The sequence below is a fragment of the Pseudopodoces humilis genome, chromosome 3 (genome assembly GCF_049639895.1).
Source record: "Pseudopodoces humilis isolate 2021_Gansu_Grassland_sample_001 chromosome 3, ASM4963989v1, whole genome shotgun sequence".
Lineage (NCBI taxonomy): Eukaryota > Metazoa > Chordata > Aves > Passeriformes > Paridae > Pseudopodoces > Pseudopodoces humilis.
The window spans coordinates 72,661,374-72,676,967 of record NC_142202.1 but is presented as its reverse complement, the minus strand read 5'-3'; the positions used below and the strand labels follow the sequence as shown (position 1 = coordinate 72,676,967).

At 33.5% G+C, this 15,594-nt stretch overlaps 1 protein-coding gene across 2 annotated transcripts in view; it reads left to right on the top strand.

The window, feature by feature from the left end:
- Positions 1 to 15,594, top strand: part of GRIK2 (glutamate ionotropic receptor kainate type subunit 2) — a 364,036-nt gene that overhangs the window by 266,926 nt on the left and 81,516 nt on the right. For both annotated transcript variants that reach the window (XM_005518233.2, XM_088052479.1), the window contains 2 exons: positions 2,173 to 2,291; positions 5,989 to 6,206. In XM_005518233.2, the coding sequence (XP_005518290.1) occupies positions 2,173 to 2,291; positions 5,989 to 6,206 (337 nt within the window). The remainder of the gene's footprint in view (positions 1 to 2,172; positions 2,292 to 5,988; positions 6,207 to 15,594) is intronic.

Sequence of the window (15,594 nt, the reverse complement as noted above, 5' to 3'; positions counted from 1 at the left end):
CATAGATCATCCTTAAAATAAGGAGGAGCAATATTTATCCATAATAAGCCAGTATTAATGTTCCTTAATTTACAAGTAGAGAATTCTAAAACTATAGGACTCAGACTGTATTTTTTCTTGTTCCTAAAGCCACCTTGTATGTCTTATAGGTGGTTCCCTCTTTTTTTTTAACCAACTATGGAAAATTTTTCTATGCTTCAAAATAATATAAAAATAGTTAAATAAGATATGCCATCAGAACAAAAAGGTAAAAATACCAAGTTACATTTTAGATTGTTCAGTAATGTCACAATCACTAAATATAACACTTGAATATATATATTTCAGTAAAAAATATGCTGGCTTTGTCTAGAAAACATTGTCCTCACTAGAAAAAGGTGTTTTCCAATTTAATCTTCAAATATCTCTCAGCAAAAAAGAATAAAAACCTGCTTCAGTTTCACCGAGTGTTTGGTTTCCAGGTTTTGTTGGATTGACAACAACATGACATGAAAGATACTTAGACTTTTAATGAGACAGTAAACTTCTGATCTAGTTTTACTGTAAAGTTATAGAAGAATTCAGGTCACAATGTTTAATTAGAACTTAATCAACATTTTTGAACAGCGTATCAGTATCTGGAAATCCAAATTAAATAGTTCTTTGTCAAGTAGACATTTTTAAAATGAGAGGTGTTTTAACATTACATTAAGAACTTCAAAGTGGAACATGTGATTTTCTGTATTATAATGTGTTTGAAATATTATTATGAAGAAAATTCTGTTTTTCAAAGTGACAGATTAATTATTCAGATAGGTTTGATTATAAGATACATCAAAAAAGTTATTTCATAAAGGCTGCCTATCCTAGGGTTTTTAACAGAGTGGCTTTAATGATTTGAGAAATTATGAAAATATGTTAATATTGATTTAATAATTAAAATCTGAAATATTTTTAATTATTTTGATGATGTCTTGTGCTAGTTCCATTCTTCTGTACTGCAGTGATTTTCATTTTTTTTACTCAAATATGTTATGCACATGCATTAACTTGTGTTCATTATCAAAGATTTGAAGACATGATTTAAGCATAAAATAAAAGTCCCTCTCAACAATGTGCCTCCAAGTTCAGGCAGGCATAGTGATTAAATCTCTTAAATTATTAGAATAACCCTGCACATTTGAGTTAAAATTTAAAGTTCTACAAAAGTATCATGAGGAAGAGAGAACTGAAAATCTTCTATTTATGAAAGAAATTGTAACAAAGAATAATTTATCTAGACATGTTTGCTTGTTTTAGCTACAATTGATAAAATAGCATTTAGATATGAACCTGTCATAATGCACAGCAATTGCAAAACCATGAATTAAAATAGATTGATTGTGTATAATCTGTTTTTAATCTATTGCCAGACTCAGGCATCTTTCTACTATCTCTGTTGTATCTATCTTTGAGATAATTAATTTATTGTCTTTATGTTTATCTTTTTATTTTTCTTTTTTTTTTTTTTTTTTTCTTTTCTCAGAGCCTGGCCCTGCAAGGTGCTTGTGAGTGTCCCCAGCTTCTTTTGGAAAACCTTTCCAGGGATGCTACTGTGCACCTCACAGGACAGGATGCAATTCCTTTAATTTGCTATAGTATTATTTTTCTGTGAATTGTAGTGTTTATTGCCCTTGTTTGGTGATTAACAATGTCACTTTTACTGCTAACTATTTATTTTCTGTTATATTCATTATTTGTAATTCTGATGGGAAAAAATATTTTGCCTGATGTATTTTTTTTTTCTATTTAATTTCTGTGATTTAACACATATTAATTTTATTTCAAGATGCAAAATACTGGCACAGTGGTTATAAGAACCTAATACTAAATGGGACCAGTTGTCTGTAATTCTATTGGTGTCAATAGAAGAATAAGTGCTTTGATGTTTACAGGTGGCATTTGGAACCTTTCAGAGGCAATCTCTATACACCTTTATCAATATCAGCCATAGTTTAGAATGTTAATTTTCAATATTATTTTTTCTTTTAATATTGCTGTTAAATATAATTCAATCTCACTGTAAAAACTTTAAACCATTATTTTCTTTATAACCTCTCTTGTTTTTCTTTTTCTTTTGCAGCAGATTTGCTGGATAGACTTTGTGATGGCTGCATTTTAAATCTGTCCTTTTTTGTCTGTCAATTACCACAGGTTTAGTCCCTATGAGTGGTATAACCCACATCCTTGCAATCCTGATTCAGACGTGGTGGAAAACAATTTTACCTTGCTAAATAGTTTCTGGTTTGGAGTTGGAGCTCTCATGCAGCAAGGTATACGACTCAGTCTGCTCTTTCTCTTGGGCACCATGTCCCACTTTTTGCTGGGGGTAACAGCTCTCTGGCGCAAGTCACTTGCATGAGTGCCTCTGTGCATGTAGCCATAAACCAGCTTTTTAATGATTACCCAGGCATTCCCAGCACCTTAGGAATTAGTCTGAAGACAGATAAAAGATTTAAAACTTAAAAAAGTACAGCATAGTCATATAATTTATTTCCTAAACAGGAAACCCTTGCTGTCAGTTAAATTAACTAATCTGTCCATTACCTAGAAAACCTCCATTTAAACAACCTAAAAAAGAGTACATCTTCATCAGATAAGAGTATAATGTAAAAATCTATTATTTTTAAAATTTTTGTGGAGAAGCCTTTCAACTAGAGAAAGATTTTATCTAGTAGCTAGAACCTGTAAAATAAAATAATATATGAGATTTAATCCAGTCCAGTCATAATTTATATTTTTAAAATCAGAATGACCATTCTTAAAGATTTAAATAAAAATCTATATTCAGCAACCCATGCACTGAGAAACTGATGCCATTGCTGACAATAAAATTGGCAGCTGTGTAGTCATATTGCTCAGAATAAAACCAGCAACCAGTTTTAACTATAACTATCTTAGTAAAATGCTTAAGCACATTCTTAAAACCTGTCATTTCCTTACCATATTCCTCTTATTTTGACAGCATACCAAATATATAGATCCATAAAAATATATCACCATTTTATCACCCTTCTCCATAAGGATTTGAACACAGTCATATATTATCAGACACATTTAAATAGCACAGATTCAGTTTTTGGTCTGGCATTTCACTGGGCAGTACAGTGTAATACAAAAGATTGTTAAAGAGCCATTAAAAGGAATGATTTTCTTTCTGGAAAAAGAACTGCTGCATATCCCCCCAGAAGAATCATAGAAAATGTTGGTAGGAACAAGTACATATTGGTTTTAATGGATATACCTGAGCAATCATTTTTAAAACTTCCCATTATAAGTACACCAGCTATAAATCCTGGTTTTAACTCATCAAATGATTTCATCAAGCTTTCCTGTAACTGCAATAAATATTCTGTCATATATCAGGTTGGTAGGCTTAAAAAGTCTCAAATGCCACAGCAAAAAGTACTGTGCTCAGAAAAACATTAATTAATGGGTAAAAAGAAATCAGGATTTCAAATCAGAAATAAAAATACATCTATAGTTCGCTGTTTGCTATCAGCTAGGTTGTCAATATACAGTTCAAGAAATTAGATGAAGCACAGTTGCCCGATACATGTTTGTAAGATAATTATTGCTTTAAGAAGCTATCGAAAAAAGGGATGCTGAATGAAAGAAGGTATTTTGAATTCCATTCACAGTTCTCAGGATTGTAGGTATCAATGCTGAATTTTATTACTTATGTGGCTGTATGCTTCATATTTCTGGAGGATGGAAAAAACAATTTAGATTTTCACATCATCTTTTTGCAAGAAAAAGGTAGTTTTGTCCATAACATCTAAACATTGTTTTTGAGAATCAAAATAAGAAAAACACCCTCCAACCTTCATTTAAAAGATATCTGTGGAGGATAATAGTTTTCCTTGAAGGAAAACTAGTTTTTCAGAATTAAGGCTGACCCTCTGTCCTTGACTTATATTATTTTACCTTTACTCAGTTCATCCTTTAATAAATTTTAAAGGCATCATTTTAAGGATGCAGTATCAGTCTTGATTTTGATGATTGTTTAAAAAAAAATTCTCAAAAACCTTAGGTCATCTAAAAGCAGGCTTTTAGACAAGCATAGAAGTTCTCACCTAATAGCCATAACTTTCCACTGGAAACAATATAGAAACGTTTGGCCCATATTCATATTAACTTATTAAGTGCTGCTTCGTTACAAAAGATTTGCATAGTGCTGGAGGTTACGTGATAGAGGGAACTCATACATGTCTTGCTGGCACCTCTCGCTCCCAGGAAACTGTGGGACATAGTGCTGGACATGACGTTACCTTGGGTACATGACAGTCAGCCCCTGACCAGGCTCTGTTTCATGGGCCCAGGTGGCACTCGGTTTCAGTCCTTGGTAAGGTATGAACTTGTGGTAACTGGGGTAACTGTGGCGAATGTCTCCACTCTTCTTTTCTTTCCAGTCCTATCTGACTTTACTGGTGTTGGTTTTTAAAATGAAACGAGAGCAATTTAAGAGTTCATGATAGTGGGCTTGTTGGGAAATCTCTTAGTGTTATGGTGTCTAAGTGTCTGACTAACAGGGCCTAGGAGCAACTACATCAGACAGGTACTTTTCTACTTTTTCCCTTGCAGAATTCTAGGCAGAGTCTGGCGCTGGAGTTGGCTGTCATGTCCAAGTCTGTCAGCCTTTTTTGTTTGAAACAGCAAGGGTAAGATGAACTGCAGGGTAAGATGGGCTGTTTTTGAATACAGTAGTCCAGTTATGATACCACTTCTTTTTTCCTTTTCTTTTGTTTTCTTCCCCCCTGCCTCCCCAGTCCTTCTGTTCTTTTTTTTGGCATTGAGTTTGGAAGTTTGACATAATCTTTCACCTATATGAAGATGTGTTACCTTGCTGGACCAGTTCCTTAACTAATTCAATATAAGCACTAAATTTTAACAGGAATAAAATAGTCCATCTTGCCTTCATTCCATTTTACCCAGGAAATTTAAGATCAAACATAGTAACCAATTAACAAACAGGGGTTGTTTTGGTACAGTGGTATAGTGGATATGGTGAAACCTTTTTTCCTTGAAAATGAGTTTCCAGATACTTCTAAAAGATCTTATATAAAATTCTTAAAATGAAGCTTGAAATTATTTATTTGACATCATTAGAAATTTCATTTCATTCAATTATAACATTATGGAAAATATCCATACATGCTCATTTATAATAAATATTTGTAATTTTATATTAAAGTGAATTTAATTTATTCCTATTTTTAGTAATTAAACACAAGAGGAGTTTATGTGCTTCAATTTGTCTCATTAGGCTCTAAATAAACATTAAAAATTATGCAAATTACTATACAGTGTCTATCTCTCCCTCCATTCTTTAGTGCCATGAGCAGGCAACTCCAGCAATGCATTATAATCTATCTTTATCTAGTTTATGCATAGAAGTCTAATATTTTTATTGTTATTGCATTAAATTGAAGTATGTAGCATAGCCACCCATATTTATATGAAATTCTGGGGCTAAACATAGAGATGGGAGATAATAATTTTTTTAATCTAAACATTTAATAAACTATCCTTTACAGCAATGCAAATGACAAAACTAAAAAGCATACTTATAATAGATTTAAGATTTTGTTTCTTCAGATATGAAATCCTTTATTTCACATCTGGTATCTTCATCAATTGCTTATTTTTTATGGAAAGCAAGTTGAAGTAACTGCTTTTTTCGTACTGGTTTTTTATATATGTGTTTAGAAATTTTTAAATAGCACTGATCATTGAATCTCCCATTACTATATTTTGATTCCCACAGCTCCAAAAAAATCTGTCTTTATATATTTAACCAGTTATTTTGCATTTCAGTTGTGTGTGTTTGTACAAGCAGTACGTGTAAACCTCTAGCTTAAAGATTTTTTTGCACAGTGATTCCATCTCCCCACTGTGGCAAAAAGTGCTGAACTCTTATTAATTGTTTTCTGTGCATCCGTTTCACCTTTCTCCCCTGGTTTTCATTAGGTTCTGAGCTCATGCCTAAAGCCCTCTCCACCAGGATAGTGGGAGGCATTTGGTGGTTTTTCACACTTATCATCATTTCCTCGTACACTGCTAACCTAGCCGCCTTTCTGACAGTGGAACGTATGGAGTCCCCTATTGATTCTGCTGATGATTTGGCCAAGCAGACAAAGATAGAGTATGGGGCAGTTGAAGATGGAGCAACCATGACATTTTTCAAGGTAAGTTTTATATTCTGTTTGAGAAGATGTTATGTCCTGATTTTGGGGGGTAAACTTTGGCCCCTTACTGCAGGGCAACTGGTACGATTCCTGATGCTGTTAAAACAAGTGAAACAATTTTTTTTATTTATGATTAGAAAGACAGCAAAGGAATCAAATGAAAAATCCATCACAGAAAACAAAAAGTTTCTTTGATGATTTTCTTCTAAAGAATTGAATTTATAGCAGTGAAGTACATGAAGAAATCTGAATACTTTGCTCAGATCTTCTATAGCTGTGTACAAGATTAAGCTTTGTCATATAAAAAGTTACATTCAGTTCAGCAACATTATACCTAATTGTACTTTTTAATAGAGAAATACTAAGAATATTAGGGGCTCTACTGAGGAAAACCTTTTGGGCTTCATAATTTTGAGAAACTTTTGAATGAAATTTTGGGTCCATATAAAAATCTCAGATTATCCCAGTTTTTTTGTTCCTTTTAACCTCATACTAAGATAATTCAGTTTGAAATGTTTGAAGCGAGATACTGAATTGGAGGAAAATATTTCTTGCCTAGATTCATCAGGCATTTAAGCAGACTTTAACTAGTGATAAGTATTTATGAAGACAGTGAAGACGGTTTGTTTTCTAACTCCTTATGTTGGACAGTGCAGAGGTGTCTCAGAATTTCCAGAGAGATGTATAACAATATCTACCTGATTGTTGGTAATTTCTAAAGACCTTTGGCTAATATAGTCTAGTTTTAAGAGTTATTATGCTATCACCTAAAGCTCTACATTGGCTGTCAGATTGGCATTTGTAATCAGCAAACTGAGGACCAAGGCAGCTTTTAAACTGGCACAGAAATTGAAGACTGTGTGCTCAGTTTCTCTCATGAAATTCAGAGACCAGAAAATCTGTTTACATATCAAGGTTAAATAATCTCTATTTAACCTTATGACCATAGACCTTGTACCGAAAGTGTACAAATAGTTTTAATTAAAAAAAAGTAAAAAATTTCTAAGGCTTTCAGCTTCTTATTGGAAATAAAAATCATTCAACTCCAATATCTTAGAATGCCTCAGGCTGATTTACTTAAAGCATGCATTGACAATGTTCTGAGTATTCTCCTCAGAATACTCGTTGGAAATGGAGCTGATTAAATTGATAGAAGTAACTTATCAATTAGAGATCTCTTTATGTCAGGAAATATGTAAATCTGTTAAAAGTAACAACATTGAAATTTCAAAGACCTTGTTTTTTAAAAGAGTCAAAATTATTTTTTGTCTTGAGACATAAAGAAATAATACAAGGTGTTTATTGAATTACCAGAAAATGCTATAGGGATTTAACCTAATTTTAGTATGGCAGAAAATTTTGGCCTAATTCTATTTCAGATTCAAACTGTGGATGCTGAAATACTAGGAAGCAACTTTAAATTTTTAGTTTCCTTCTCATTCTTAACTTTCTTATTAATTTTTTAAATTTATTTTTTTATTTAATGCCCCTAATGTGGGTTTTCTAAGTGCACAGAGATTATTCCTATTTCTGTGGAATTTTTTCCCTTAATATAGCATTCCCTTATCTGCACAATTAATTTTTTCTGCTTTCTTTATTCATATATATAAGAAAATAGATATATTTTCTGATTCTCTAATATATTGTATCCAAGAACTAGAGTTGCCTTACATCTAATGAAATAGAATTTTCATATCCTACATTAAAGATTTTTATTTGCAGTTGAAATAACCTAAACTTAAACACAACAGATTAAGATGTCAGATCACATAATTTACGGGGTTTTTATATTAATGAATTCTCCTCCTTCACTATGAGTGAAAAAGAGAAATCGTAAGAAAATAGAATTCCTTTATTCAGCTGATAAATTTTAGGTCAAATTGAGGTTCTATTGAACACGTATTTTCTGGACTTTTTGTGTGAACAGATCATGATTAGCAAATGTTTTATGACATGAAACTGAACCAATAATCAAGAACTGTTCCAACTCGAAACCAAATTATTTGAAATATTTTTCTGTTGTTTACTATCTCATCTAGTAGTGAATGAATTTATATTATTTTCTGCCACTATTAATATTTTTATTATTAATGGATATTATTTACCCAATGAAATTAATTTAAACTTAAGCAGTAGACATAACGACATCTGTTCTCACAGATTATCAGTAAGTGAAAATCATGCTCAAACAGAAAAGTAAATGAAAACTATACAATCCCATTTTATTCATATGGTGTCTGAAGCAATATCCAGGAGAACATTAGGGGTTTCTTGATGTAAATGCTATTCACTAGAGCTACTTGTGCAAGCAATATAGGTTAATTACATATGCATTCCATGAAAGATAAACTAAAACCTATATATACGATCTTTAATAATGAATTTCCTGGTAAAATTAGGAATTTTAATCTAATGATTAAAATTAATCTAATGATTAATCTGGAGTTATCAGAAAAAACCCACTAATTTTGGTCAGTATAGTATACCTGTGTTTGTGTGTTTTCTAAACATACTTCTATTCTGCAAAAGCTAATTACTTCAGGAATGTAATTTCCTTACATTAAGAAGTGAAAATGCAAAAAAATGTCTTAAAATAAGACTTTAAGTGGAATTGCATTACCAGGTACTGCTAGAATTGAATACCTCATAGAGAATGGTAAAAAATACAAAAAGCACTTTAGCACAAGACTCTGATAAAGCAGTTCTAAATTGTATATATTATAATCTTTGAAATATAGATAACTGAATATCAAGTAGGAAGTGCCTTTTTGTATGGCATTAAGGAAAATACTAATGAACTTTTGTGTCCTGTTCTGGTGATCACACTTTGAAAATATGCCTAAAACTGGAAAGAATTCATTAAAGGTGAAAGTATGACTATAGGTCTGAAAGTAAGTATTGCAGGTAGAGGCTAAAGATCTGTCTGTTTAATCTGCTGAAGAGAAGGTTACGAGGTGACTTGATCATGGTTTGCAAGCGCCTTAATGGGAATGAGACTTTTGACAGTAGATGACTCGCTAATCTAGCAGAAAAAGGCATAATGAGATCCAATGTTTCATAGCTGAAGTTTGGCAAATTCAGACTAGAAATAAGGTGCATATTTTTAAGTGTGAGAGTCATTAACCACTGGTATAACTTTTCTAGGAATGGGGTGGATTCATCCATCGCAGCCATTATGAGGAAGATCCAGCATAGCCCAAGCATGTTGTTCTTTTCATTTAAAGGTTACTCGAGGAAGTAGATAGCCTTCATTATACAGGAGGTCAGATTGGATCTTAGTAGTACTCTCATACTTCAAAAATCTAAGAAGGTATATTCTGGGGATAGGGGTTGCACAAAAACATAATTGAGAGGATAAATTTATCATCTGTGTATATGTTTAACCTTAGCTACTTTTGTCTTGTTTTAATGAGTGGATTGAGTGGCAATGTGTTACAACAAGATACAAAGACACCAGATGGCTTGCTAATGTTAAATGAAATGATCATATCTTGGTAATAGTTATTAGTTCCAATCACAGTGAGGCTTGGTAGCTGCCCACAAGACTCAGTAATTTCTGCATAAATTAACTATATAGCAGTAGACTGAAATATTTTCTTAAAAAAACTTTGGAGAATGGTCAAAGCTGTGTGGTACTAAAAGAAAAGAACCTATTATGAAGGGGAACCTAAATGGGAATCAGACAAACAAGCTAAGTGCTGGATTAAAACCTCCTGAAGGTAAAATCTTGGAGGGCACATGGGATATATGTTGGAAAGGTTGTTACCCTTGTGAGCCAAACATCCTTGTAAAATAGCTTTGATGAGAAAGGAGAATGTTGTCTTCAGGGTTTTACTAGGTCCTTCATCTCATGCCTCCTCACAGACTGAGAAACATTAATTACAACTCTTTCAGAAGGCAGAAAGCAAAGGAAAGTTTCAGTGCTCTCTCCTCTTAAGGTCTGCATATCTGCTCTGAGCATGGAAAGGAAATAATTTTGCAAGTCCATTATGTGCCTAGTGGGTCTGCTCAGCTAATTCATTGTGAATAATAAAGAAAACCTTAGTATTGTCTAAGAATTAGAAGGAAAGATATGTAAAAGTAAGTTCTAAGCCTTATCTGCTTTTAGGCTAGGAGTGTCCATTCTTGATACATGCTTTGATGTTTCTCAAATTATGGATGTTTTTGCTATTATGAAATTCTCTTCCTTTCTCTTGGCTGCTTTTGTCACTATTGACCACTTTCAAATTTCAGAAACCAGTTTTTTCCTGTTTGGAATAAAATAAAAAGCATTTTTTATTTTTATGAAAGGTAGTAACTTCTTGAAGGAAAAAAACCTCAGATTTTTTGGTGCCTTTGATTTTTGTGGTCTCTCAGTCTATGTTTCTCACTTTATTTTCTTGTTGAATGACAATTCTGAAACTGAGGACAATATTAATTCTATCCAACTTCCATTTGCACCACACTTCTCCACCCTCACACACAAAAGTTCAACACATATGCATATATGTGGTGTACAGTGTTAAGGTATTTCTTGTGAAGCTGTCATGTGCTTTTATTTTTCCCATACTTTTTCATATCTATAACTTTCAAAGTCAGAATTTCATTGTTTCTTTGTTTTTGTACAGTACCAGGTACAATGGAACTTTTCTTACTTATGGTTACTAGGCATCTGCATACCAAATAGTAAAAAACAACATACTTATTCATTCTCTAATAAATTGGTGTCATTACTCCTGTACTCCTGTACCACAAATTAAAGGTCTTCTCATCTCTCCATGAGACATGTATCTTATATTCTTGTTTTATGGACAAGGAAGCTGAAGCCTCTTAAACTATGATTGCATCTTTTTCAAGATCACTTGGTGAAAGGTAGATAGGGAGCTAATTTTGGTGAAAGGTAGACAGGGGACTAATTCAGGAAAGCTGACACGTACCTTAGAATTATCTGGTAGACTGAATATTCTGTTTACCATTTATATTTGCTAGTTTCTTTTCTTTTCTTCTTTAGGATCAAGTTTTGTACTCCAGTTCTACTTTTCTACAATATACTAATTTCTTCCTGCACTGTTTTTTCTCTATAAAGAGCCATGGTGCTCACACTTTTTAGTAATTTTCCTTTTCCCCCATGCCCTCACATTTTACCCTAGCCATTTTGTTGCCACCTCTCTGAGGAAATTTAGAGCAGCAACAATTCAGCACTCTGTTTATCTTCCCCTTCCACGTTCTCAGCCTGTTGTTAAAAGAAATGGCATTAAGCTCTACCTATACATTACAAAGTCTCAGGAACAGTCTCTTAAAGCTGAAGGAAGGAGTTATAGGGGAGTTTTCCCACTGCTTGCAACTGGAGTACAAATAACAGATTCTCTGACATAAACAGAAGAACAGCTGCAAGAATAAAGGTATTAATGCCATTTATTTGTCAAGTGTGAGGTTGACATTGATGTGTACACAGGCAGTACTTCAGTGGGATTTTCAAGCCTGTATTTGAACACTGTAATAGACAAAGGATATTTATTTGTTTAACAAGTAAAGATGCAGTACAAACACATGGGTGCATACACACAGAGAACCTTTAGTTTAACATTTCAAATAAAACACCATGAAGTTTGGCAGTGTGTATTAATTATTTGGTGCAATTGTTGCAAGTCAAAGATGAGAAGGGTACTGCTTGTACGTTCCTCAAATATCCAGTGACTGACAGTGACTAATGGAAAACAATCTTTTGAGTCACAGCTTCCATGTACTGATCTTGATAATCCATAAAAAATAATTGGTAGCAGATGCTACAGATATATGTTCAGTTTGATTTAATATTTCACTTTATAGAAAAGTTCCATTTTGATGTAACAAATACAGACTTATTCTTGCATGAAAAAACATGCGGTACATTTTGCTAAAAAGGGAATTGAATATAAATACCGTGTAAACATTTTTTACTTCTTTTTGATAATGCTTGTTTGGAACTAACTGCTAGAAAAACCTACAGCTGAAATGCATAATTTCCTCATTTCCTCTTTGCCATGATTGTCTCTTTGCAAGAGCACCACTTAGTTAACCATTGCTTCTTTTAATGTTAAAAAAAAATAATAAAAAAAAGAAAGAAGCAGAAGATATAGTTGTAAATCTCTAAAACAAGGTCTGTGGTCACTTCATACAGTTATAAGAACTAAATCTTCAATAGCAGAGCCTATGAGGGTGACATATATACTTTGTCCAGGGATCCTAAAGCACGCGTGCCTCACTGAGTTCTACTTATTTTTGTAAAAGATGAGGGAATTTAGGCAATGGTAGGAAGGTTTTATAATACATTAACATAGACTATAACAAGAAGAGCAGTGCATTTGAATTCTATATAGAAGCAATTACATTAAATTTGGTACCATTAAGTTCTTGGGGGTGAACTGTCTTTCTTTTGAATTTGAGGGCAGAAAGCAGAACAAATTCACAGAAAGCACTTCATTCCAAATACCTGTCTAGTCATAGGAACAATGGTTTTATGCTGTCTTGACCCTAGAGTGATTATTATTCCTACAGTAAATAAGAGCAGATGTTTGTCTTCGTGTTGCATTTCAATGCATTTCGCCTCAGTGCTGAGGCATGAAACTAAAAATAGATGGAGTGCAACAGAAATCCAGTACCTTTCCACCTTCATGTTTGTCCCCACCCATGCCTTTTCCCTTCCCTTTCTCATTTCCTTGTTTCTCATTTCTTATACCCTTCGGTAAGGACTGAAAAGATTAACACGACTAGTCAACTTTTCATTTCTTCAAAGATTATTCTATATATCCAGATAGTAAGTACTCTTAATAAGCTGCTGGATAACATTTGGTTATACTCAAAAATCACAGGCTTCATGTTTACTGTTTACATTGTAGATGTCTTTTGATGTCCTCTCAAGGAAAAAAATATAACTTTCCAGTGAAAACAAGAGTAGACATTCACAATTATTAAAACATTGAAACAAATCATTAAGATATTAATTGGGTCCCCATTAGTTATTTTTGAGAGGAAGTCAAAGAGAGACATCAAAAATAAATGAAAAGTTGGCATTATTAAAATTCTAGTTTCTCTTTGAATCAATCAAACTTTTCCATAACTCAGTATGGGTTTCTGCCTTACCCAAGATCTTCAGAGGGGAAAAAGTGTTATGCTGATCTCCCCACTGAACTCTTAAGTGGGCTACCCTATGATCCCATAAGTATATCAGAGTATGACTATATACAGAGGTAAAATAAACATACAAACAAAAAGTTGACATTTGCATTGTTTTTCAAAATTGCATCCAACAATATGCATTAATTAGTGTGTATGCATTAATGATCCATACTGTAGATACATGGTGAAGACAATCTGAATCAAATCAATCTTTCGCAGCGTATAACGTATGATAAAGTATAGCAAGATCTAATTTCCAGTTGGATAGAAATATGGGATACAAGAAATCAGACCCAGACTGGGTAAAAAAATAACTTAAAATTTCTCCTTAGAAAGTCAAGCCTGCTATGCATATGTTACCCAAACCAGCGTTTGAGTCTGAAATTGTGTCAGGATTATTTATCAGCAAATGACAGGAATTTTTATCAAATGTAGATAATTCAGAGGGATGTAATAACGTAGACATTTGAAAAATCATTTTGTAGTTAAGAGAAACCCATTCTGACTATTTTTTTTTTTGAGAAAATATAGTGATGCCACAGAAGATAACAATCACAGAATCACAAAATGGAAAAAGTTAGAAGGGACCATAGTAGGTCATCTGGTCCAACCTCCTTGCCTAAAACAGGGTCATCCTAGGGCACATTGCATGGAATTGTGTCCAAACAGTTCTTGAATATTTCCAGTGAGGGAGACTCACACTGGAGAACCTGTTCCAGGGCTCACTCATTCACAGAGTAAAGACATTTTTCCTCATACTCAGATGGAACTTTCTGTGAATTCGCTGGGAATCTATACCCTTTGGGAAGAGAATTATGTCACTGAGACTTTTGAAAGGGTGACAATGAGAAAATCAACAGCACTGAAATTGCTGATATTTACAATAACCTTTTCTTTATGTACTAATGTAGGTTTTGTCTTTACAGCTAACCCATTTTGCTTCCTTTCCCCTACCTGATGCCATCACTTTCTGGCCTCTTCAGGGCTTGTAATGACACTGATGACAGGATCAGTTGTAAGAGAATTACTGATCTCTGGATTCTCATCATAAGTTTAGTTGCAAGGCTTTTTCTTCAGAAATGCATAACCTAATTGCTCTCTCTCCTTATCACCTTTCCCTCTTCCTGCTGTTTTCCCCCGGAGGCAGGGTGAGAACACTTCTCTTTTTTCTTCTCAACTTTTTTTCCTTTATGTTTGTCTTCAGATCTTGAACAAGGTGAGAAAGGGAACTGAACTAGATCATAGAGAAACCTTGAAATGCAAGCAGCATTCTCTATGAAAGACATGATGCAGAGATAGGGCTTGTTTAGGAAATTCAGAGCACATCTGAACATTTTTAACTATCACAGTCTTAAAAAAAAATATGCCTTGCTCTTCAAAGCAAATAGATCTGTCACCAAGTAGCCATGTAAAGTTTGCCAGATTTGATCTATGACTCATCCTGGGAATGTGATTCAGAAGCAATTCTCCAGAGTAAACTGGCCCTTGGTTCAGCCATTTTTTTTGTGAGATCCTGCCATATGAGCAACCTTCAGTGTTCAATTTCTGCCCACTTAAACATCCTGAAATCCTCCATTAATTAGCAGAGGTGAACTCTTAGTTCTGCCTGTCAATTTATATATCATAGTACTGTACATTAACATTGCTTCATGTACAGAAATATTTTCAGTGCCAGAATTGCCCCAGATTTCACCTAAAGTCTTATTATGCTGCTGAATTTCTTCTCCAGATTTATTAATTTCTCTAAACAGAGTGCTTGTTGAGATTGATTAAACCACACTTTTTGCAATAGATCTATGGTAATAATTATGTAATTATGCAAACATTTTTGCCTTTTAGGCATTTTTCTTTATCCATGCATTAATTGAGCTTGTATTTAACGTATTAAAGATCCTTAATCTGCACAATATACTTTACTAGTTTATAAAAAAGTATACTAAACTATGTTTTAGAATCACAGAGTTGATTAGGTTGGAAAAGAGCTCTGAGTCCAACCATTAACCTGACACTACCAAGTTCACCACTAAGCCATGTCCTTAAGCAGCTCATCTGCATGTCTTTTAAATACTTCCAGGGACTGTGACATAATCACTGCCTTGGGCAGCCTGTTCCAATTCTTGACAGTCCTTTCCAGGAAGAAATTTTTACTAATATCCAGTCTTAACTCACCCTCATGAAACTTGAGGTCATTTCCTCTCATCCTATTGCATATTACTTTGGAGAAGAGACTGATCCCTACCTTGTTACAATC